Raw genomic sequence first — 26822 nt, forward strand, 5'->3', positions numbered from 1 at the left:
CAAACTGTGCTTGGGTTGTTTTGATTAAATAATAATAACAAAAAAATAAATAAAACAATAAAACATGATTTATGAAAATTAATAAAGACAGAGTTATATGTTTTTACAAATAAACATCATATATTTATTATTATAACATTCTTGGGAACACAATAAAATGCACTTATTTTAATTATTAGTGTATTTTAAATATTTTATGTTGTTTACACTATTTTAATATATTTATCGTTATATTATACTTTGATTAGTCATGTTTGGTTAGTGCAGACTTTGGTTGAGCATATTCACAACCCATTTTCTGTCATGCATTTCTGTAGCACATTTTGCCAGGATATTCAATATGTAAAATAGTCATTTTATATATATATAAAAAAATTATGGATATTTTTTATTTATTTAGTGATTAATTCAGTCCCTAATACATAACAAAACAGCTTTTGAATTTAATTCAAATAATATAGAGACTCCTTAATCCCAACAATAAGATTTATTCACCAGGCATTTTTGGTCAAAAGACATCTCATTGCATTTTCCTTTTGAAATTTTCCCCGGAGACAATTATTAAACAGATTTGAACCATACAATTAAGAAATACAGCAATCATCACATGGTATATACATAAAATCAAAATTAAGTAAGACAAATAATTGTCAAATTGTCTCTGTACAGACAGTAAAAGAGTGCATGCACCAGGACGTGTGATTCTAAAAGACTTTGCTTTGCATTAAATAAATACTGAAAACTCGCAATAAAGACATTCAACAGTCATCTGAACCAGCCAGACGACATACAAATAAAAAACAGAGATCACAAAATAAACTTTTACAGTTCTCGCCAAGTACGTTCATGCACTTGAGCAGAGCACAGCAAACTGACATCTATGTGGTAAATCTACGTTAACTTTATTTACTGCAGACTTATGTTGACTTTACCATAGTAAGACTGTGCTTCAGAAGGAAACATGAAAGAAGTTCAAGACACAGATTCGGTAGAATAAACACAGGATGCACTTATGATAACAATATCCAAATAAGAATAAATGTGACTTATTTAACACAAGAGGTCATGGTTTTATAACAAAAATAAATGGATTTAAACATCATGATTACAAGAACTGTTAAGATTATTAACAAGAGAAATGCCTGAGCAAATGATATTAAAATCATATGACATTCTCGTTCTAGTACCAGTTTCATCTTAAAAACTTCCCATTGCTAAATACGGTTATACACTGGAGGCCTGGTTTAGAGGAAAACAAATCCTGGTTAGTATAGTTACCAATTCATTTCTATGCGGAAAATGACATATTTAATAGATTTGGCTGTTTTACAAAAAAAAAAAAAATAATTATAATAAATTGTGCGCAATTTATATAAATATTATCAAATATATTTTAATATATATAATTCACACAGCTGTTTTACTTGCACTTTAAAATGATAAATTTAGATATTTATTAGTCATAAAATTATCATCATTTTTTCCAACCAGCCACCTGAATAAAATAAGTGTAAATAATTACATAAAATAATAATAATTAAAACATACAAAAGGAAATTCAGTATTCAGTGTGACACGGTCAATTGTATGTAAAGTATCAGATTTATTTTAAAGAAAATATATTGATTATCTTCAGTGATTTAACTTTTTATTAATGATCAAAATATTGCAGAATCTACTGGAAAATTATTCCCCCCCCCTGTATTAATAAATGGGTAACTATGATAACAGAGATTTGCCTCTTTGCTGACTTTATATATCTATATCTGTAATTCCTCAATATACATGTATTGCTTTCCTGTACCTATAAACATCTTTCCATAACTCCATCCAAGCCCATCACAGGAAAATGCTACGTCCAGGCTACAGATGATTATGTTCATTATTATATCACCATGATGGTCATTCACTTTTCCATTGAATAAAAGAAAAAAGTCTGTCAACCAAGTATTAAGATTTCAATTTAAGACTCTATAAATGAAGTCTCTTTACATGAGGTTCAGTTGATGGCAGTAAACAGTGGGCTACTTGAGTCAAAAACTGGCCAAAGTGGTTTGCTGTGCCTTCCAGGGGCCGGACGTCCCCTTTAGGACCTGACAGACGGGCTTGTTTGGGCTTCATCCGTGACAGCGTGGCCCAGCAAAGGCCTACATGGGAGGATATCTCAGCATTAAAGATCACGGAGGCTACTGAGAAGAGGAAACGGAGAAGAAAACGAGTCGTCCCGTCCTGCTATGAGCTCGGGGACAGCCAGTGTTTGAGCTCATCCATGCCCCTCTGCATCCGTCCGATGTAGAAGTCCATGTTATGGGAAAAGTCTGTGCACACACTGGATTGGGCGTCTCCGAAAGTGCAGTAGAGCGCAGTCCCGCCCACACTGATCACCACGGTAGCCACGCACAACAAGAGGAGGAGCAGCCAGGGGTCTCCGCCCACCTCATCTGCATATTGTATATAAGCAAATCAGTACAGAATCAGAACATGGTCAGTTTGAATACCGCAAAAATGAGTTTAGCAAACAATAGCGGTTCTTACCGTGGTCCAGGCCCTCGTCAGGCTCTCGGAAACGGACTTTGCGTTTAGAGACGGGTTTAGGGGCGGCAGGGACAGAGCTGTCGGCTCCTTCCAGAGAGACTCTTCTCTTCAAGATAGACACAAGACCAGCAGCTGGAGTGATCTGAAAGACAGAGGGCAGGTTATTGTGAAAGATTCCTGGATTCATAAGTGTCTCCAAAAAATGAGGAAGTGTTCTGCACTAACATACTCTCCCCACTAGATGTCCCTCTGAGCTGAGTGGGCAGGGAATTTATTGATTATGTATGTAAGAACCAGCCTGTTTCTTATTTTGGCTGCCTGGATGTAGTTCAGTATGTATAATACAGTGTTTTACCAAATTACTATAATTATAATTATTATTTCAGATTTAATAAGAAAACTTCCCAATTTTCAGACTTTTTATAGAATTGCTTATGTATTTGTTTACTTAAATATAAATACATATTATAACTAAACCTACATGCAGATCTATATTTCAGAATTATAACATTTCTATTTGAGATTTAATATGTATATAAGAGAGAAAAAATTATATTTTAAAGTATTTATGTAAATCAGGGTTTTTAAAAATATTTTTATTAAAATTGTTAACAGAAATAAAATAAATTAAACGTAATTTCAGCAAATTGACAAGGCAACATTTCTCATTTACACTTAGTTTAACTTGATGTGCTAAAAAAAAAAACCTAGAAATAAAACTGAAATAAAAAATACTGCATTTAACACTCTTCACCCTGTATCCAGGGAGCATGTTCTCTCTTTACATCAGAATCATTATCCACTATTTGAACATTCTGAATGGAACAAAAATCATTCTGAATGGGAGTCATTCTGGATGGAATAAAAAATAAGTGCTGCTGCTGTATATACATAATAAATCTGTATTATCCTGAGAAAGCATGTTTAATAATACATATTCTATTCAGCAAAGAGCTGGAATCCATTTGCCCAGCACCTCTGCTGAATTGGGTTTACCCCTCTTCATAAATTATGTACATGAGAATGAAAGTATTGGAGAATGGAAAAGGTCACAGAGAGGTCAAACTGCTAAAGACCAATCAGCACTGAGAATGAGCTGCCCTTTGACAAATTAATAGAAGCTGAAATAAAATATCAATGAATGAAAAACTTAAAAATTAGAAATGGGGAAAAATGAAATAAAAATGTGTAAGCTGAAGTCCTAAATATATTAAAACAGAAAATAAAATAAAAAAGATAACAGATAATATATAAAAAAAAAATAAAAAAAATAATATATATATATATATATATATATATATATATATATATATATATATATATATATATATATATATATATATATATAAAATTACTAAAACAAATTAATAATAAGCTAGAGAGTAAACAAGCAAGCATTAAAAGAAAGAAAATAATAATTTAATTAAGAGAGGAATAACTTCAACATTAGTCTGTGCTCTTATTGAATTAAGACTCATTTGTAAAAGAGTAGCAGGATAGTTTTTCACGAAAACCCTTTCGGTCAACTTATTTCACTCTGAGGGCTTCCATATTTGGCAAGATCGGTCCCAATGAAAACAAATTTTCAAGCACTGCAATTATAGTTCTCTATTTTTGCTCCGTTATAGCAGTTACATTTATCAGGAGAGACGGAAGCCAATCATTTTTCAAAACCTGTAGAATGGCTCAATTCCACAAAAGAGCAGACCTCACTGTACCACTAAACACTGTATTAATGTCCAAAATAAAACTATTAAAGCAATACGGCACACGAGGATGTGTTTTTACCATGGTAAAGGGTGTTGTTCATCTCGAATCAGATTTTAGCGACAGAACTATCTGTTTCATTAAAAGGCTTAAATACATTGATATAACAAAGTAGAGGTTGGTGAGGTAATTGTTCCCATGTGTTCCTGAAGACCACTTAACTATAGACTTAGATGTTAAATTCAAAGGTTTTGCTATAAATCTCTCATAAAAGGACTCCTTTTAAGAAGTACAAAGCGCATAAGCAGCGTGACAAATTAATAGGACTAAAAACAGATGCATTAATCACTTGAGTAAATGACACTCGAGTAATTAGACTTCAAAACACACCACAATGTGGACCATTAACAGTGAGAAATCAACATAACAGCCCAAAAATAACATATGCTTATCAGCGCTAATGAAAGTTTCCAGCTCCTCAAATGCACTCGATGATGCTCTTATACAGAAAAACATCACGTTTGATGACTGCGGACAAAGTCAGTCGGGTAATGTTTGCTCTCTCTGTGGTCATTCAGCATTATTAGCCACAAAAGGCCATAGGTACTCCAGACATGGAAGACGTGATTCTGTACACATCTAAAAAACATCAGCTCAGCTGTAGAGCTTCAGAATAAATCCACTTACTGCTGTGTCATTAATTAGCGAGGGAACAGATACAGCAGAGATACTTGGAATTAAAGATAGAATGAACAGCTATTTGATCTGCTTGCTCAATGGATTGGCTAAATAATGGAATTAGCAGTAGACTGATATGGATATGGATATATATGGATATAGTTTTGATCAATGTATTTAAAAAAAAAAAACATTTTCAGCCTTGGAAAAAAAACAAAAAAAAAACAGCCTAAACTTCTGAAGATGCTTAAATATACTTGAACATCTTCACAGATCTCAATAGTGCTGATGGTATATTCTGGCAGTGCTGTGTGGCATTAAGTCTACTGCAGATGAACCGATAGATAATGAGTGCATGTTATAATACAAACATTTTTGAATTTGGTTTTCCAGGTCAGTAGGCTCTGTCTGGTTAAAAAGCATCAAAATTGGGTCCTACTGAGCACAATTTATTCTGTGCACACCATGTTTTCGCAGTATGTTGTTGACCTTTCCAAGTAAAGGGAATGCTCAGACAAATGTTCAAAAGTCAAACCATTTTAACTAACTCAACAGATTTGACAATTGACGGTGCAGGCTGAAGGTCATAATCCACGTGTATGCTGATAAACGGCATCATTGTTGAGTCACAACTCTCATGCAACATCTATTCTGGCACACAAAAGATGATATTTTGAGAAGTCTTGTTTTTTTGTCCATACGATTAAAGTCAACGGGACCAAAACATTCTTCAAAATATCCTCTTTTGTCTTCCACACAATAAAGAGTCATACAGGTTTTGTAAAAAAATATATTTTTTAATTTATTATTATTTTTTTTAAGGGGGTGGGGCTATGCCTTTTACAGCTGCAGCCAGAAAGTTTTTTCTTTTTTTTACGATATTAATACTTTTTTTCTGCAAAGATGCATTAAATTAATGAAAACTGAGAGTAAAGACATTTATGTCACATAAGATTTCTATTTCAAATAAATACATAATAAATGCTTTTGAACTTTCTATTCGTCAAAGAGTTCTGAAAAAATGTATCACTGTTTCCGCAAAAATATTAAGCAGCACAACTGTTTTCAACATTGATAATAATAAGAAATGTTTCTTGTGGAGCAAATCAGGGTATTAGATTGATTTCTGAAGGATCATAAGACTGTAGTAATGATGCTGAAAATTCAGCTTTGCGTCACAAGAATAAATTACATTTTAAAATATATTCAAATATATAAGTTATTTTAACCAATTACAAAATGTAGCCTTGGTGAGCATGACACTTTTTTTTTTTTTTTTATCTTACCGACCTCAAACTTTTGAATGGTAATTTTATATTGACAGCACTAAACTTGCACAAGATGCCAGGCTATACACTAGTCCTGAAATCAAGATCTCCCCGCCAAGAAACGGCACATCACATGTTTGGGAACAGGGCACAAAAGCGTTTAAGACACAGGATATTGGCTTCATGAAAGCCTGTATTGTGCTGGCAGAGATCAGTGGTCCAGATTCCATTGTTGATTGTCTCATTGAGGGTGGAAGTGTCATTATGACATCATCACAAACGGCTGCCTGTTACAATCATTCAGCTCTGACATTCAGGGGAAAGGTCACCCTTCAGGTCACCCAGCTCTCCGAAATCACAGCTAAGATTCCGACATCTATTATTTATGCTCTTATCAAACGCCTTCTTACCTCAGTAACTTACAAGAAATAAAAGAGGTAATTACCAAGCTGGGAGCTGAGATCATACAAGCTGAGCTTAAAAAAAAAAAACACAAGCACACCAAGAAAATAATACAAAAATACATGATCACGCTTCTATGTGAGTCGCTAATGATGAGTTCTAGGTTCATTACAAGTTAAAGGGATAGTTCACCCCAAAAAAATATTTTTGTCCACACATTTTTCTTCTGTGGAACATAAAAGTAGATAAGTCATTGGTCACCAAAAGGGTTTAGTTACCAACATTCTTCAAAATATTTTCTTTTATGTTCTGCAGAAAACAACTCATACAGATTTGGAATAACATGAGGGTGAGTAAATGACAGAATTTTCATTTTTGAGTGAACTATCACTTTAAGAACCATTGAGACATTCTGTCGATTACCACAGACAATTCTGACTCCCAGTTTTGTAAACTTAAAACATAATAAATAAATGTCTACATGGAACATAAATATGGCTGTTTTACAATGATATGAATCTATTATTTATAACTATCTTGTTTAATAAAATCATGCAATTGTATTACTTTATATAATATAATATTTATAATCATTTTGACTCAGTTTGTAAAACATAGGACAAGGCATTCTGAAGGATTTAAAACAAGAAATGCAATGCTTGAACTTCTTATAATTATTGTTGCACAAATAATTTAAATAAACGGTCTTATTTTAAGGCAGTATTCGCTGCAAAATTGTTCTTTTAGAATTGGGAATTCTGTTATAATTGGAAAGTGATATAAACAACCTTAACATGTGAAAGTTATCAGGATTGAAATAAGGACTGATAGTATTGCACAGACAAGGTTTGCAATCTATCCTGTCTTAGAAATCAACATGATTGTCGTTTAACCTGGAATATTCCTAGTCAATGACTAGCAGCTGTAGAGGTGATGCAAGATGACATCACTATGACATCACAGTGATGCCAGCAGCTTCTAAATCTAGAAAAAGGAAATGAAGTTCCACAACAATGCACTTTAAAAGGGTGATATATGGTACTTTTTTTGTTTTAACTGATACACTTTCCCTTATCCCAACTTACAATACAGACATTTAAGTCATTTATAGGTTGTTTTTTAATTATTAAACAGAGAGTCACACACAGAGTCACACTTTCCCTTTAAAATATCTCTCAAATTTGCATACTACTCACAATATATGCAGAAAATCAAGTGTTAGAAAAGGCTTAGCAAAGTACTCAAGGGCCTAATTAGAAAGTCTTTTCAAACCTGATTAGAAATCAAACTAATTCTCAAAACGCCATTCCAAGCACAAAACAACAAATAAGCCTCTTTGTCATTTGAACTAAACGAGTGAAAATGTGTCACTCACCTCTTCCACCTGTATGCGTTTGGCCATGTCATCCAGCATGGACACATTCATAATATCCAGTGACTCCACCCCGTTCCCGTTCTCTTCGAGCTCCAACTCTGCTGTTGTCTCAGGAACTTCCTGCTCCAGAGGCACCTGATCTGCTCCATCTTCCTCCAGCTTCAAAGCCTCCTCTAACTCCCCTCCATCTTCCTGCTTAGCGTGTGGGATGGGCTCCACCACATCCTGCCCCGTATCCACAGTGTCCCCCGTTCCCTCCATCACGGGCTGGGCCTCCACGTTGCCTGATTGAGCGGTGTCCATTGGTAACTGGGGCTCTGGTGCTGCATCCCTGTGGGAAGCTGCCACACTTACGCTTTCCTCTTCTGCTCCTGCATCCTCACAGGCTGGAGAGGAGGAGCTGTCCGTCACAGCCGAGGAGGGGGAGGAGTCATGCTGCTGTTCGCTCTGGTGGGATTGTGGGGCGGTGCTGCTACAATCTTCATGCTGGATGACTTCCTGTTGTGCCGCAGATGTACTCTGATCATCCATAACCTTCCCTGTTTAAGATTGAGAGAGAAGACAGTTTATATGAAACTAATGGAGCAGCCTTGGGAGTCAAAGGTTCAAAATGGAATACTAGCATACTGCAAAATAGGGCTGGTCCGAATACCATTTTTTGAGCTTCGAGTATTCGGTAGTGATCAACATCGAATATTCGAAGCTTCGGTGGGAGGGGGCTGAATATATTCTTATCTCTAATAAAGGCAGGAATCTCTCTGTGTGTGTCTGTCTGTTGCATTTTTATGTCGAGAACCGTTCATCCAACTGCTGGGGACGCAAGGGAGTGCAAAGTCGCATTTTTGTGTAATATGGATACAGGCAAGTCGCGACACTTTCAGAATGAATAAAACTTTAATAAATGACAGAACAGCACAAGCCGAAAGCCGGGCGCTACATGCGGCCCAGGCAGGGTTTATATTATTTAAGAACGAACACTGCACTATAATACAAAACAATAACAGGTCTGTCAGAGCAATACTTTAGCCCAACATTTATCAAACAAACAAATAACTCCCAAATTAGCAGCACAGTAAGGCGCCGTAAAGGGCTATTTAAATAAAAGAACGAAAAATGAATTAACGAAGTTCAACGAATTGTAATAAATAAAGAACACGGCAGCAGCATACTTTCAATAAAATCACACATTTTAATTAACGAACAGTTTAAATAAAATTAAATGAATTCCCTTATAGAATAAAAACATTTTAATAGTCTAAATAAAATAAACAAAATATTCTTTACAAAGTAAAACTTTTAAATAAATCACTCCCAAATCGGATATTAGCAGCACATTTTTTAAAATAAGTTAGCCTAACATTTTTCCAACAAAATCACTCTTAAATCAGAAATTAGCAGCAGAGTAACACCGACACCATAAAAGGTATGCTAGTTAAATAAAAGAACAACAAATAAATTAACAAAGTTCAACAAACTGTAATAAATAAATGACAAGGTAGCATTATTTAGTGTTTAAATAAAAGAAAAAAAATCCCTTATACAATAAAACAAAATGTAATGGGCTAAATAAAATAAGCTAACGTTAGTTCACATTTCAATAAACGAACAATTTTACAAATCAAACTTTCAAATAAATAAAATCAGGTTGCAAGCTGAAGCTAGAAAAGCTACCTATTTAGCTACACTCTTTTCAAGTTGTGTGCAAGAAAGATGAGCTTGTCTACATTTTCGGGAAAAAAGCGAACTTCGGGTCTTGTTAACGATGTAGCCAGCTTTTGAAAAAATGCGCTCTGACGGAGTTGAAGTGGCCGGAACGCAAAGGAGGTGTTTGGCTGCAAATGCCAGTTTAGGGTAGCGGTCACTATTTTGCTTCCACCATGCAAGCGGGCCCGACTGTACTTTTGTAGCATCTTTTAAATATTGCTCCATCTCTTTTTTTGCGCCGTCTCCATGTTCTTCTTCCTCTTCGTCATCGGACTCCATCAGCATTAAAATCTCCTGATGTTTTTTTTTTTTTTTTTGGTGGTGGCGCCGCAGTCTCCTCTTCTCTATGGCTTGCAGACAGCTCTTCCACATTCCGATCGGTCTGTTGCTGGTGCAGATGTTCAGCCAGACGGACAACCTATTAATTAGCATTTTCTTAGTCAAATTATGCATTGTGCACGAGATGAAGTAGTGTAGCAAAATCATCATATTATATTACATTTAAATTATTTACTAATAATTTAATATAAAATATTAGTCTAACCTCAACGTAGACCAGGTCCTTCTTCTCTTTAATCACGATGTTGGCGTTGCTGCAAGGGCTAGTCATTAAAGCGCGAATGAGAACCGTTTCGCAGGGATCGATGTCACGTGTTATTTTTTTTAATTTATTTTTTTCGAATATTCGAATCTCAAAATGAAAAATCGAATGCCATCCCTCCAAACGAATATTCGAATATTCGAATATTCTGGTCCAGCCCTACTGCAAAAGGCTTTTTGTTAAACAAAACATTTAAAAACACTGTGACTTTACTATATTTACTTCAAGCAGCATCACATTATCATCTTGCAAATATATGACTATTTATCATTTTTGTTGATACAAGTAAATATAAGTTAAGATTGACAAATTAATACAATTGGATTATACTTTTAATGATATAAATAAGTGTACAAATGTCTCAACAAATATTTAATTTGAATAAAAAATACATTTTATTTTAGGTTTAATATTTGTAATATAATTATATTGTTATTATTAATTGTGAATATTGTAAAAAAAAATTAATATAAATAAAAAAGCCAATAAAAAGTTATTATATATTAATTTTTATAATTAATATATAATACATAATTATTAATTACATATTATAAAAAAAAAAATTTTTATAAAAAAAAAAAAACTTACATTTGTTATATATATATATATATATATATATATATATATAAAATAAAACTAACTTTTTGTAATATATACATTTTATATAAATGCAATTAATTAATTTATTTTTTTAAAAACTGTTGAATCTTTAATTAATAATAATAAATAAATCATTATTTAACCCAAAATAAATAAATAATAAATATTCTAATAATTAATTTGAAAAATACTGGAAAAATAGCATGAATAGCATGGTGTACTATGTCTGATTTCTTTGCATTGAATGACCGCGTGGTCATTTGACCATCAGACCCTTGTGTACAACAGAACCAATCGATGGCAGACGATCAATCACTATTGATGCATCGTAGCCCTGCTGCCTGAAGCCCTGTGGATCAATAATGCAGGAATCCACTGTTGACTGTTCTCTGCTCCCTCGGCGGTCATAAACGCACGTGGGGTGCTGTGCTGCTCAGAGACAGGATCTAAGTGATGACAGCTCACTGTCAGAGATCAGAGAAAGACACACGACAACCAGCGCCAGACCGATACAGTCTGATGCTCAGTTCCTAAATACTACACTCTTCCTGCTGTCTTCCTACAGTTTACCACTAATTTTCCAGAATGTCAATCATGCCCTGCTGTCCAGGAGGTCCAGTTCCCTTTATTAGACTGCTTTATGTGAAACTGATGCAAGAAATACATACATTTTAGCAATTTAATATTGTATAGCTGAAGATAATTCAAATTTAATAATATAACTATCAAATAAATAAATTAAATGAATTTACTAAATAAATTAAGTTAAATAAATGAAATTATTAAAAGAAACTTTGAGAAATTTGATAAATTATGTTAATTTTAATTTGGAAATCACATTTTAAAATTGGCTAATATTTCTGGAATTTCATAACCAAATTAACCTGTAGCATGTATATTTTAGATTAGGTTTTAATATTTTTTTTTATTGTTATTGTATCATTTAATGGCCATAATATTAAAATAATTGCTATATATACACTCACTGGCCACTTTATTAGGTAAACCTTGCTAGTACCGGGTTGGACCCCCTTTTGCCTTTCCTGTTCTTAGCTGACAGGAGCGGCACCCGGTGTAGTCTGCTGCTGCTGTAGCCCATCTGCTTCAGGGTTCGACGTGTTGTGCGTTCAGAGATGGTATTCTGCATACCTTGGTTGTAATGAGTGGTTATTTGAGTTACTGTTGCCTTTCTATCATCTCTAACCAGTCTGCCATTCTCCTCTAACCTCTGACATCAACAAGGCATTTTCGTCCACACAACTGCCGCTCACTGGATATTTTCTCTTTTTCGGACCATTCTCTCTAAACCCTAGAGATGGTTGTGCGTGAAAATCCCAGTAGATCAGCAGTTTTTGAAATACTCAGACCAGCCGTCTGGCACCAACAACCATTCCACGTTCAAAGTCACTTAAATCCCCTTTCTTCCCCATTCTGATGCTCGGTTTGAACTTCAGCAAGTCGTCTTCACCACATCTAGATGCCTAAATGCATTGAGTTGCTGCCATGTGATTGGCTGATTAGCAATTTGTGTTACCAAGCAATTGAACAGGTGTGCCTAATAAAGTGGCCGGTGAGTATATATATATATATATGTGTGTGTGTGTATATATGAAATCCGTATTGGACTAAATATTCTTTCTCAGTAACCCCCCCCCAAAAAAAACATAAAATTGTATCTTTAGAATGACTTTCTGATCAATGTGACTTTCTGTGGTTTCTCATTGTCTGATCAACTGCATCAGACCATCAGAAACCACAGTTCAAGCCAACATCTAACAGAGGGCATGATATTTTGATGACCTTTTGGATCAGAATTCTGCATGAACAAGCAGTATGAGTGAATGCAATCAATCTTTGTCTTGTGTGTCTGGGAGGGTAAAGGCGCAGGGCGAGATGCACCTGCTGCAGGAGAAAGCCTGCTCAACACACTCCAGAACAGGTGGCTGGGCAGAGGCTGTGTGTGTGTGTGTGGGTGGGGGGGGTCAATGTGCTGCCATGCCTGGCATGTAAAAGTGAAACCGGGTCAGGGAACTCAATACGAGTAATGGGGTGTTCAGGTAACATACCCTAGCAGCACATCAGCTGTGAGAGCCAGTGAGAAAGAGAGTCTCATCAATAAGGCATGATCTGGAGGGACAGGAGGGAACTCTAACTCTCTCTCTGTGTGTGTGTGCGTGTACTTGAAGAAAGGGACATGGGGTTTGCCTCGTCCACAGATGATGCAAGAATCTTACTAGGTGTACACAACTAATATTAAAAGATCAAATTAAAACTGATCCTATTTATGTACTCAATAAAATCTGTTTATTGGCTAAAAACCTTAAAAACCTTATCAGATACGGAGTTCACATTTTTTTTTGTCTTCTCACAAAATAGGAATTAAGATGTTTTTTAAATGGTATATATATTTGGGAATAATATGAATATGTATGTATGTACATACTTTTTGATACTTAATACCTATTTTGTGCGAAAACCGTACATGATGGAAACACTAAGTTTAAATATTACACACATACAAAGCACTCAAATGTCAAAAGTTTCAATGACAAAAAGTTTTCAAGAGTTATCATTTAACTTAGCAGTGGTAAAAGTTGAAAGGATTAAGCATAAAATAATATCTACAGAATTATGAATCATGAAAATTGGCTGAGAATTGAAAATAGTTGTAAACTGGCTCAACGGAAAACAGGAATCATGTCTTTTGTGGCAGTTTTTCTGGTGATTAAGATATAATATAAGATGACTCTTATTATATTTTGTGAGAAATCATTACATTCTCGAGCAAAACAGGGACTATTTTTGGAATCAGCACCCCAAAATTGGTAAGAAACAAGTATTGGATTTCCTTCAGTAAATTTGATGCAGGGCGGTGTTATTTCACACTGAATAAATACATGCATAAATACACATATCATATTATGGTAATTACTCTGATGGTAGGGACATATTTTAGGTGGTCTGGCCTGTCATTGGAGAAATTAACTCACCTGAGCTGCATGAAAGCACTTGCGTGTTGACGTTTTGCTCTCCTCCCTGTGTTTCTCTGATCACACTGTTCCTTTGCACTTTGGACAGCTTGCACTATGAACGCACACAGACAACGATGACGTTCACCCTCTGGTCTTTAAACATGGGGTTTTTTTTTCTTTACAGTTACATACATATAGAAATGCTGTTCCAAAAGTGAGCCTCAAAGAGGCCCGTCTTACCTTCTCAACGCTCCATGCAGGTCTGAAAAAAGACAAGAAAATATTCTTAAGCCAAAATCATCTTAAGGAGCTGTTGTATCTGTATTTTTTTTTCCCCTCGCTCCATCTTTCTCGTAGCGGGACGACGTGCATAAAAGGGGACGCAAATCTAAGGTCGCTCTGCTAAGTGGGAATCTAATATTAGTGCGGCACATTTCCCATACTGAAACTCTAGCGCTTGTCTCAAATTGCTGAAAGCACAGCAACGGGCCATATGCTTAAACCATTACAGGACTGCAAACTGCAGCCAGAGCGCAGAAATGAGACACAGACGAGCTAAATTTAGGAGGGGAAAGAGCTGCTCAGGTGTGGCTGCCGGTGAAAGTGTCTGGCCCGGAGGAACGGGACAGAAAGACACAGCTTTTACCCCGTACTTAAATTGTGTAGCGGCTCGAAAGGTTAAACATTTACTTGTACTCCATTTACAGCACTGCTAACATGTTTTTACAGAGATCAAGCTCTGTAGGAAATCTGATCTAGGAAAATATACATTATAAAAGAGTGGAGAAACAATACTTAGAAACATTTTTAGGGAAGCAAAAAAAAAAGAAAAATGTATAAAATAAAATATCTTTGACCACATCTTTGTGGCTGAAGTAATGTAAAGTGCAACAAAATAAAATATAAAATGTAAATTTTAAATAAAATAAAAAAAACTATTGTTGACCTGACCTGTGTGGCTGATCTTTTGTAGAATGCAATAAAATAATGATTCAAAAAATAAATTAAAAATAAAATAAAACATTGTGGTTGATCTGTTGTAGAGACCAAAAAAAATAAAAAAAAATAAAATAAAAAAAGTTGACGATCTGTGTGGCTGAACTTATAAAGTGTGCAATGAAAATAAATAAAAAAATAAATAAAAACATAATAAAATATTGTTGCCCTGATCTGTGTGTCTGATCTATAAAATAATGAATAAAAAAGCAAAAAAAAAACGTTGACTTGTGTTGATCTGTGTGGCTGAAGTGTGCAATGGAAAAAAAAAATACAAATACAAACAAACAAATTTACAACAAAATATAAAAATAATAATAAAAAATAAAATAATATATCGTTGACCTGATCATTGTAGCTGATCTGTTGTAAAGTGAAATAAAAAAAAAGAAGAAAAAATACAATTGTTGACCTTAACTCTGTGGCTGAACTAATGTAGCATGCAATAAAAATTACACACACACACACAGATATCTATTATGTGTGGCTAAACTAATTTCTGCATAAAAAAGGTGAATTAAAAATAAAATTAAATAAAATAGTGTTGCCCTTATCAGTTTGGCTTTAGTAATGAAGCATGCAATAAAATGTAAAAAATAAAGAAAGTAAGTTGACCTGATCTGTGCGGCAGAACTAATGTAGCGTACATGTGCACTCACTGTCTGTGCGTTCTGCAGATGTGTCTCAGTTTCTCCAGGTGTTCAGCATCCTCTCGACCGTCCTGACACTGGCCAACCAAACTCCGTCTCCTCTCTGATCACAGAAAAAGAGGTTAAAAGGTGCTCTGTCAAGAACCAGCTGTGGGTAACGCTTTAGCAGAATCCACTTACCCCACTGCTGCTGTAGGGCGGTGAGGTTGGACAGCAGACGCTCGTGATAGAGTCTCTCTAACTGTATGAACCTGACTGCTCTCTCATCTGGAAAATGCTCTGGTTAAGGAAAATCTACAGGAAGCGGGAAACCCCAAAGCACAAATGCACTTTACAACACTGAAACTAAAGAATTCCACAGTGAAATATTATCATATCAGACAATGACTGGCTGCAGTAATGCACTGAATGTAATACAATAAACAGCATTATATCCATAAACACTGCAAGCATCCCCGATTCTGTTACAATAACAAAGGCAATGGGGTATAAAATAGGAGCTATAATGGAACAAGCGTCAAAGGCTGTTCAAACACACCATTGCACAGTTCCTCTGTATTATTATATAATTGAAAAACAATAATATTAAGGATACAGTCCTCCTCACGCATATATGACTCTGCAATCTGTAAAGAAGAGAGTTTAGCCTGGAGTTATTATGCATTACATTACACAATGAAAAGCATCATTAGGTAACACTGTACAATAATGTATTACATTATATAAAACAGGTCATTAATTAAAGTGCATTTAAAAAGTGATTTATGGATCATATGAATTTATACAGATGTGTTAAGCATTCTATAATGATTGTTAATGACAGTTATTATAGTTGTGTTACCAGATGATGCACCTAAAACCTGCTGCATAAGGACTTAATGTAATTTTACAGATGTGTTATACCTGATAAACAAGTCGGTTCATCTTAGACAGCATTTATTCTACTACACCTGCATGTATATTATGTTATCTGAGGTGCAAAGACTCGTTCCCATTGAGTAAAACTCCTGACATCAGCTCTCTTCAGACGTCTTGCAGGGTAAAGTTGAAGAGAAGAGGCAGGATGAAAATCACTACAGCATGTATTCCTCTGAATGCAGTCAAATCGGTACAACATGAGAGATGTCTCACCGAGTGGGCGGCAGTAACACATTCTGACCTTTCCTTCTTTGCAACACTTGAGTTCTTTCTGCATAAATCTGTCTCTTTCTCGCTCTCCTTCATTCCTCATCCATCTAATCTTCATGAGGCTGCTCACGACCAAGAGATCTACATAAGTAAGAGGCACTAATTCTTTCTTTTTCTAGTCATTTTTTTCTAACACTGATATTCAGAAACAGTGTTTTTCTTCTTTGTTTAGTTCTCTACAGATTTTTTAAATCAATTCATTCCAAAGTCCGAACTGCTCAACTTACAGACTCGGTTTTAACAACTTTTTATGTTCATTAGTAAGCTTGTGTTAGTCTGTTGGCACATGTTGATAACATTGACTGATAGCAGCACATGATGTATCTGATAGGAAGCAGAATAAAATGACTGAAATACTGTAATTAAATATCATTTAAATGCAATTTAAACCAAATTAAACAATACTAATAAAAATGACAAATGCACAACAAAATGGCTAAAATTTAAAAGTAAAATTAAAAATGTAAACTGAAAATTTAATTAAATCTAATTAAACATATTGACAATTTAACAGTATCTAAACAATACACACACACACATTATTAAAATCTTCTGTTTATGTGTTATGTTTTCACCACATGAATAAAATTAAAGGTTTTAAAACAAATTCTCTCTCAATTCTGACTTGTAGTTTTACAATTCTGAGATTATATCACAACTTTTTCCTTTTTTCCTTCTGAATTTTGAGTTTACATCTCGAATTTGTTCTTTTTTCTGCCATGGAATAAGAATAAAAAAGGTAGTTTATATCTCAATTATCTTCTCAGAATTGCAAATAAACATCTTTCAATTCTGAAAAATATTCTTTTATCAAAGAATAGCGAGGAGAAAAAGTGTGAGACTGAAATGTATCATTAAAAATCTTTTCTACTGGCATAACTCAAATTGGCGTTCACAGCCTAAACAGACATAAACATAAACATTACAGATCTTATGTTAACATAATTATGAATCATATGACCATTTCTGACCCACTTTTGCAGCTTACTTTCAATAACTGGTCTGGGTGAGCTGAGGAAGGGGCTTTGTTGTTCATGTTTGAGTACACAGTGCACTTAAAAAGTGAAAAGAAAATCCAGTTATCCAATTTGTTCCCTTTAAAACCTCTTATAAGAACAAAATCCACAGGGGAATAAATGAGAGCAGTTCCAGCAGAGTCGTCTTGCAGCTTCACATAAATCTCTCCTCAAGATGAAACTAAACCAGCTGAGCAAATATGTTCTTGTAAAACATGTTGAATAAGGTCAAGCTCAAATAAACATTTAATAGAGCTTGACCATTTAAGGTGCTTTCTATCAGATTCATCGTGTACCGCTATCAGTCAATGTTATCAGCACGGGCCAGCAGCAACAACAGACTAACACGAGCTTATTAATGAACAATGTGGAACAGCACAGGAAAATTCATCTCATGTTCTGGCACATACACAATAGCGAGGCAAACTGAAGTAATAAGAGGTTTGCACCATCTACTGGCAATGAACAGATGCCCACAAAAACTGACAATCAATATATCAAGTTGCAAGGTCACACATCATTTTCAAAATCTAGGCTATCAACGTAATTTTGTCTAATGTAAATTGCAGAGACATTTTTCATTGTATTGTTAGCTAAAGATAAAAGTACACTTCCGTTCAAAAGTGTTAGATATAAATCAGTATATAAGAATGATTTCTGAGGGATCATGTGACACTGAAAACTGGAGTAGTGATGCTGAAAAATTCAGCTTTGCATCAAACGATTAATCGCATCCAAAATAAGTTTTTGTTTTCATATATTTATTATCTATATATAAATACACACACATGCATGTATATAATTAAGAAAAATATGTTATTTATATATTAAATATATTTATATATAATATATAAATTATATGATTATAAATATATACATGTAAATATTTTCAAACTATATACTGTAAGTGTGTGTATTTATATATACATAAATATACACAGTACACACACATAGCCTATATTATGTAAACAAAAACTTTTATTTTGGATGCGATTAATCGTTTGACAGCACTAATTTTAAAATATACTTAGAAATAGACATTTTAAATTGTAATAATATTTATTAATTTAATATTTAATTTAAGAACGTTTAATTTAACACCTCATTTAGTAATTTTGAGCAAACACACACACACATGTTGGTTTTTGTGGTTTATGGGGACTCTCCATAGGCGTAATGGTTTTTATACTGAACAAACTGTGTGTGCTATTGCCCTACACCAACCCTACACCTAAACGTAGCCCTCACAGGAGACTTTGTGCATTTTTAGATTTTCAAAAAAAACACCATTTAGTATGTTTTTTAAGCCTTTTGAATTACGGGGACATAGGCAGTGTCCTCATAAACCACCTTCATATTGTAATACCTCTGTCATACCCATGTCATTATACACATTTGTGTCCTCATAAATCATATAAACACACACACACACGCACACACACACACACACACACACACACAGAGGAGATGATGTAGAACAGGAGTACGAAACCTGATGGAGGCACTGTGGCAGAAGAGGGTGTTCTCCCTGCTCCCCCAGCTCCTGCAGAGACGACACCAGGGAGCGAGTGAAGCCCTGGGGTGATCCAGCATCACCGTGAGACGTCCCTTCAGGACTCACAAGCCCCTCTGACACTGAAAAGACAAATATCACATCCTCTATGAAAAGTGTTGACACTGACACTAACTGTATGCTATTTTAGCATAATTATTACCAATAGACTTCTTATTTTACTGTATGTAGTTCAGTGTTATTTTAGTGCTGTTTATACACTTAGTTTAATATTCTTAGCTTTACTTTTTTATATTTTCAGGTCTCATTTTAATTTTAAGTTCATTTTTAATAATTACTGCTTAGGTTGAATTTTTTAATTTATTATTTTTTTAACTTCAGTTTAAGTTTTAGTTTTTATTTATTGCCATTCTTATTTTCAATTTCTTTCTTTCTTTTTTTTAGTGCTTCAACTCATTTCATTTAGTTTCCAAGGTAACATTTCTAATTTTGTTTAGTTTATCCATCTAATACTTATATTTTATCACATTTCAGTTTATTTCAATTAACAAAAATGTTTTTAATTAGGGATGCACGATATTTATCGGACCGATAAATTATCGACCGATATGAGAGAAAAAAAATTGAATTGAGAGGTTACACCCAGTGTTTGTACATCATCAACACAGATATATCTCGCTCTAGAGGTTGGCCCTAATTATTCACGCCACTCAAACCTGTCTGAAAGTTGCATGGCAAGAATGGGATGCAGTCACTCGCTCTACAGCAGAAACAGAAACAAAAGTCTAGCACTATTACTCAGACAATAGAAACGCTTCTCCACCCTTAGCCTGATCAATCCAATGACAAATAAATATGTCCATGTCATTCAGGATGACACCGTTTGGACTGGGTTGTGCCACAAAAAACCATTCAATGTCCAAGGAACATTCAATATTAGTCATTTTTATTGTTATATATAAGTGATACTGCATGAATCAGATTTCATGTTATTAGCATAAAAATCAGATTCATTCTAGCACATCACTGCTAACTTTGACAGAAAAAAATTGGCATAGAAAGCCACCAAGCATCATTTCTTTCTCATATTTCTGACTTTAGGGGAAGGAATATATACTTGTGCTTCAGGACTAATTCTCAGAATATCTTGTAACATTTTAGTGGCATGAATTTCACAAACTTTGGCAAATGACAAGCTCTTCCTCAGAAATTCTCTTTAGAATCTTACAGAAAAACCCTGCACAGTGGAACTGCTAGATGAGCTAGTGATTTGTTTTTTTCGTGCAAGAACCGCGGCATTTGATGGGGCAGTCATGGCCTAATGGATAGAGAGTCGGACTTGCCACCCAAAGGTCGCGGGTTCGAGTCTCAGGTCTAGCAGGGACTGTAGGTGGGGGGAGTGAATAACCAACACTCTCTCCACCTTCAATACCACGACTGAGGTGAGACCCTTGAGCAAGGCACCGAACCCCCAACTGCTCCCCGGGCGCTGCAGCATAAATGGCTGCCCACTGCTCCGGGTGTATGTTCACTACTGTGTGTGTGTGTGATCACTTGTGTGTATACTTGGATGGGTTAAATGCAGAGCACATATTCAGAGTATGGGTCACCATACTTGGCCACACGTCACGTCGTTTCCTTTTTCCTTTCCACATGCACTGACACATGGGATGACTCATGGGATTGAACTTGGGTTGACTGCTTCCAGGTCAACATGTGGAGAATTTCACACTGTGAAGGTTGGGAACTGATTAACTGATTCTGCCTTAATGTACTATAGGATCTGTTTTTTATTCATTAATTTGTTTAGTCGTGGCACTTCTAATTTCTAAACAAAGAATTTCACTAATTTATGGAAAGCTAAATAAATAATATGTAATATGACAGGTTAGCTGTCAGGAATTAATAGATTCACACTTTGGGTTGGGTACAAAATTTTGATTCGGTGTTATTTTAGTATTATTTATATACTTTAATAATATGAATATTTGGAATTATTTTATTTTTATATTCTCATTTTCTTTCAGATTTTAGTAATTTTGTGTTTTTTTTGTAATTTTTCATTATTTCTATTTAGCTGTAATCTATTTTTATTTCAGCTTTGGCTTTAGTAATTTTAGTACTTCAACTTTTTTATTTAATTAAATTTTATTTCATTTCTAATTTCTGAAATTATACAAAGGTTATATAAATCTTAAAAGAAAACCGTTTTTCCCTAATTATTCTTTTTTGTTTTTTTTAGTTAACCTTAAGTTTAGCACTTAATATTTATTTATTTAATGTTTATTTCAATTACCATTTTTTTTAAATAGTTTAAGGGGGTGTTAACATCACACAGTTTTTGACTAAATATGGAACACTTTTATGGGTTTTGGCTATTCATTTACACGACAACAGCATTTTAGAGGCCTGAAAATTCAAACTTCTAAAAATGAGTGCATGTTTTTGAAAACGATACTGTTATCATCTCTGTGTAAACTACAGAAACTGTGAATTTTTGTAAAACAGCTACTGACCTGGCACATATTATACAGAATGTTTTGTTGTTTTTGAGGGTCCGTGTGTATGGAGAACATTTTGACAATGTTGTTTGTTTATTTTTGCAGAAATGCAAAATAAAAACTAAACCACACATACAGAATTGTGAGATATGAGTAACAAAGGCTAAATCTCTGCTAATTCATTACTAGTGGTCTGGAACTCAGTTTGACACGGCCTGTTACCTGTGGGACTGGGGCTGGGTGTTGGTGAGTCTCGAATGTGTCCGTCCAGCTCTGGAGAGTAGGCTCCACTGTTACTATCCACCTCTTCCTCCTCCTCCTCATCTTCTTCGTCCTCCACCTTGGAGCTGTCATAATCTTCTTCATCACCGTTGTTGTTAGTGTTATCCTGTCGGAGGGGCCTCTGTCCACCACGGGGCCCCTGTTCGACCTCTTCCGCTTCCTCCACCAGTCGATTCTGGTTCTCGTCCGGGCTGCGGCTGGAGTCAGAGTCATTTAGGAGGTCAGGGTCAGTTACTCCTCCCCGCCTCCCTGGGCCATCGCTCTGCCACTGTCCGTCATCCATGAGATCCCGCTGATCGAGAGCATGAAGATCCACTTGAACCCCTGCAGGCCTCGCAGCCACTCAACGACGCTGGAGAACAAATCAGAGGGACACTTTAATGGCCGTGATCCATCATGAAAAGTAAAGAGCTCACTGGCCTTTAAGAGAACTGACTCATAGGTTACCCATAATTCCACTTCAGGCTGGCTGAGTGCAGTGCATGAATCAAAACACTTGAGATTTGTCCATTTGTCTTTTGTTTTGCATTTGTTCAGAGCTGTATTAATCAGAGGCTAAATAGATTTTAGCTAATGTTTTTGTTCATCTGAACAGTTCTGGTATCAATTCACATGATATCATTAGAGAATCTTTAAAAAAAGGAATTTATAAAACAGGTTTCAATAAAGATCATAAATATAAATTATACAATAAATATTATATACAAAAAGTTATATATTTTAAAATGTCTAATAAATTTAATATTTTTGTAATAAATTTAATAAAATTATATATTATAGCACCAACCTGCTGTCATGTGTCCCTTTAGTCAGCTGTAATATATAAGTATAATAATATGCTCTCTCTCTCACCCACACACTGATTGTTTGGTTCTCCTGAATACTGAATTCATACACCATGGAGATTTTCCATAATAGTCCCCATTGTGTTGTTATTGAAGAAAGAGCATTATGCTCATTTCCATACCGTCTCATGACGGAGCTTACGCAATATCATACAGCATCTTACAGATCTTAAAGCAGACTGGCTGTTTGTTTGTCATCTGCTCAGGGGGATTCTGGAGCTGCAGACTGAATGAATGAATGAATAAATACTACAACGCTTATAGGTCACTGCGCACCATGATAACGCTTAAGGCAGTTCAGTGTGCATTAAGTGAACAAACTGAATCCAAGCTGAATGCAGTGTTACTGTAAACTAAAATTGTAAAATATAATTAATTTTAATTGAATGCTGGAAAAAAAAATACTAGGTGTGAAAAAATTAACCTTTAAATAACCTGCAAATAAATTAAAGATATAGAAATACGTACAAACAAAACCCCCACAAAAACTAATAAAAAAAATGACAAAAGCACATGCAATTACTAAAACATTATCTAAAATGAAAACTGAATACTACTGAAAATACGATTTCCTTAGAAACAATTTTCACTCAAAAATTGATACATTCCACAAATAATAATAATAAAAAAAAGCAAGTAACAGAATTAAACATGACATTTTGAAATAGAAAGAAATGTTGTTGTTTTTGTAAAACATATACTCTAATCTTTACTATATACTCAACTATATAATACTAAAAGAGTTAATAATTAAAGATTTAAAGAAATGGGCTGATAAAATTATCAATTCTGAAATCATTAAATTTCAGTTTTCTTTCTGCTTATTAACAACCTTTACAACCACAGATCAAAGCCAGAAAATAAAGGAAATGTTATGAGCTGGCCTCAAACTGATGTAACTACTGCAATATGAGTCATAAATAATATTAGATTCTTTTGTAGAAGTACACTAACTAGTATATAGATAACTTACAAGCTAACAGACATGGACTAAAAGCCATACACACAGTACCAATGTATTACCTACATTATTCTTATTATTTGTATCTGTGTATTTTTATTTTTTTACTTTTTAGCGTAGTCATTTCATTTCTTATGCATCTTTTATGGTTATTTTTAAATTATTTTTATGTAAAGACTTGCCTTGTCTTATATATACACATTAGAACTGCCATTATGTTGCAATTTACAAAGTAAATGAAGTGAACCAATGAATCATTATTTACTAGGGCACTGTGCAGACAGAGAGAACTTGGCTGTTTGTGTAGAGGACCTGATGCTGATGTTATTTGGCTCTAGAAGTGCAGGCTGACTCACGGCGGACCCCAGGCGTTCATTCGCTTTTCTGACAACACACGCAGTTACACAGTGAGCCGGGGACCATCGGATCTGTGCCTGTGGTGTGACCACCTACACACATCCAGACCACATCAACGACAAGGGCCAGGTAAACCGCTTCACACATGAGGGCTTTCTATCTGAGTGACTAGTGATAACAATTAGCTACTGTCTCGGGTTTGTGACCGCTTTCATTTCAAAATCCAAATGTTAAATTCTCATCAGAAGATTTGTATGTTAATAGTTCAGACTTTAAAAGGGCACAGCCACAATAACACGAGGTCAGTCATATTAGGCAAGCAGAAATTTGGGTATGTGAGCTGTCATGCTCCTCCATCCGGCTTTCTTTTAAGAGAGCGCTCATTAATAATCAAAGACAGCTGCACTCTCTCATTAGCTCCTTTAACAACATTAAAGCCTGAGGGGTGAATGAGAGAGGGAGAGATGAGAAATAGGTTTATTCATCCTGAAAAACAAGCACGACTGGAGTAGCTAGACACAAATGTGTCCCACACGCACACAGCGTTCTTCAAAACCATCTGTGAAATTAACATCAATCTGACTTAAAACTGAAAGTTTGAACTGAAGTAAAACTGAAACTTCTAAATGTTTTATAATACCTTTTTTAATATATACTTCAGCTAAATGGAATAACTAATATTGGCAATGTCTTGGCAATATGTGCAGTACTTAAGCTCTGGAATTAAAAAATTAATTTCTCCATAAGGGAATTGATTTTGAACGATAATTTATAAATCTTTAAAGACAGACCTGTTGTGAGATATATGAGGTTGTTAATCGATGATATATGGTTTTGTTGAAGCCATCAGTCTGCATTATTTCAACTAATTTGATTTATTTTCTCATTTCAACTTATTAAAAATAATTGTTTGGTGAAAACTACATTACCCATGAATCTGCAGAGAAACATCCACCAATCAGGGAATCATGACAGGTAAATCACGCCAAAATAACTTTTTAGGGCCTACCCACTCACATGAAGTAATGTTTATGACCATGCATATTTTGCATAAAAAATGTAATTTTTAATTGTCATTCTCAATGTTTCATGGGATTGTAGTTCTTTTCCTCATCAAGTTAACGCCATTGAGTACACATTGTACCTTTGTTTTTAGCTTGACTTTCAAATACATTTTTTGCTTCAAATTAATGTTTGTAATGTTGTGATTTACCTCGTGGGTTAGTTTGGTTCAAGGTTTATAACTCTTAAGCTAAGACTTGCTTTTAAAAATCCTACGGAACCAATGATATAGAAAAAAGTGGATGGGGACTGTTGCATTTTACGTTCTTAGCAAAAAAAGAGACAAAAGATGTTACACCTTTATACCTTATTTTCCCATAAAGAGTGCATATTAGTATCTTAAAGGTACTTATTACCTAGAGTGTACATATTTGTGCCTAAATGGTACATTTTTAGTAACTTAAACTTGTGTATCTTTTTTTCCTGAGAGAGTATTTTCTGTTTAGGCCTGCTGTCATTATTACAAAACAATCTCCTGTCATGGTGTTCAGGATCATGTTGCGTCACCTTGAAATGGTTTATTGTATGATAATGGAAAAGTGACTCTATATTATAGCTTATTATGTAATAATAATTGATGATAATACCAGAATACATGACCTTTGGGGTTGTGACCTCTATGGTGAGTGAATACATAGAAATGACATTCTTAGCCTAATCGTGATCTACTTCCCTGTATATGGAGCACAAAGAAAGTTATTTAAGACATAAACAACATTTGCATAACATGCATATCTCTAGCTCAGCGAAGCAAAACAAACTTCATTCTGTTTTGACACATGACCACTTGAAAAACTTAAGAAACCATTCAGTTTTAAAGAGTATTTTCTGTCACAGCATTACGCTTATAAACTAAGAGAGACTAGCACAGGTCGTTCTGCAGATGTTGATATTATGTAATCCATCGTATATGAGCTATAGCTTACACACACACACACACACACACACACACACACACACACGATTCTATGTGCATCAAAACATCAGTCACCTTCATGTAGAAAAGCAGGGTTAAAGCTCCTCGAGAGCCGCTTTATTTGTCTGAGCTTCTATCAGAAGAGTTATTTACCACATCAGGTGCCGGTGGTCATTAATTCAATCGCTAACATGCATAGCATCATGAATGAATCAAGCATTAATTGCAACAAACTGCACGTTTCATTTTGCTTTTTAAACGCGGTTATTATCTTTCATGAATGCTGTATTCAAAATAAGAGGCAGCACTTACAGATCGATAGGGAAGGTGGTAAAAGTCGGATGAACAGGCAACCGCGCTCTTGACTGTCGGCTGCTGTTTGTGTTTCTGCTGCACGTCTGCGCAGCTCTTCCTGTCACTCATCCGGGTACTTCCGCTGCCTGCGCAGCTCCTCCCTCCCTCCCACCCACCACTATCCGGGTACTTCAGCTCTAGGCCTGAATATTAAGTGTGTCGTGCCGGAACCTAAACCTAAAATAATTAGTTTAACTATATATACATATCTTTGTAATTAATATTCAGCCACTCTTCCTTGTACGTCAGCGGGAACATAGATATGTATATTTATATTTTTCTACATATCTATAAACGGGTAACGTTAGGTGTTTAATTAGGTCATGCAGATGTTGCTTG

The 26822-nt window shown here is 34.9% G+C and overlaps 1 protein-coding gene across 1 annotated transcript; it reads right to left on the reverse strand.

The window, feature by feature from the left end:
• Positions 1-476: 476 nt before the first annotated feature.
• LOC306885897 (consortin-like) lies at positions 477-26531 on the reverse strand. Its single transcript, XM_079442702.1, has 11 exons — positions 26442-26531; positions 21929-22340; positions 19185-19327; positions 16084-16114; positions 15669-15755; positions 15498-15591; positions 14083-14104; positions 13861-13954; positions 7966-8504; positions 2536-2677; positions 477-2441 (listed from the first exon to the last, which is right to left on the reverse strand). Exons 2-11 carry the CDS (start codon positions 22269-22271, stop codon positions 2233-2235), a joined length of 1704 nt encoding a protein of 567 aa, XP_079298828.1. The 5' UTR covers positions 22272-22340; positions 26442-26531; the 3' UTR covers positions 477-2232.
• Positions 26532-26822: the final 291 nt, after the last annotated feature.

This window comes from Barbus barbus (genome assembly GCF_936440315.1).
Source record: "Barbus barbus genome assembly, chromosome: 20".
NCBI lineage: Eukaryota > Metazoa > Chordata > Actinopteri > Cypriniformes > Cyprinidae > Barbus > Barbus barbus.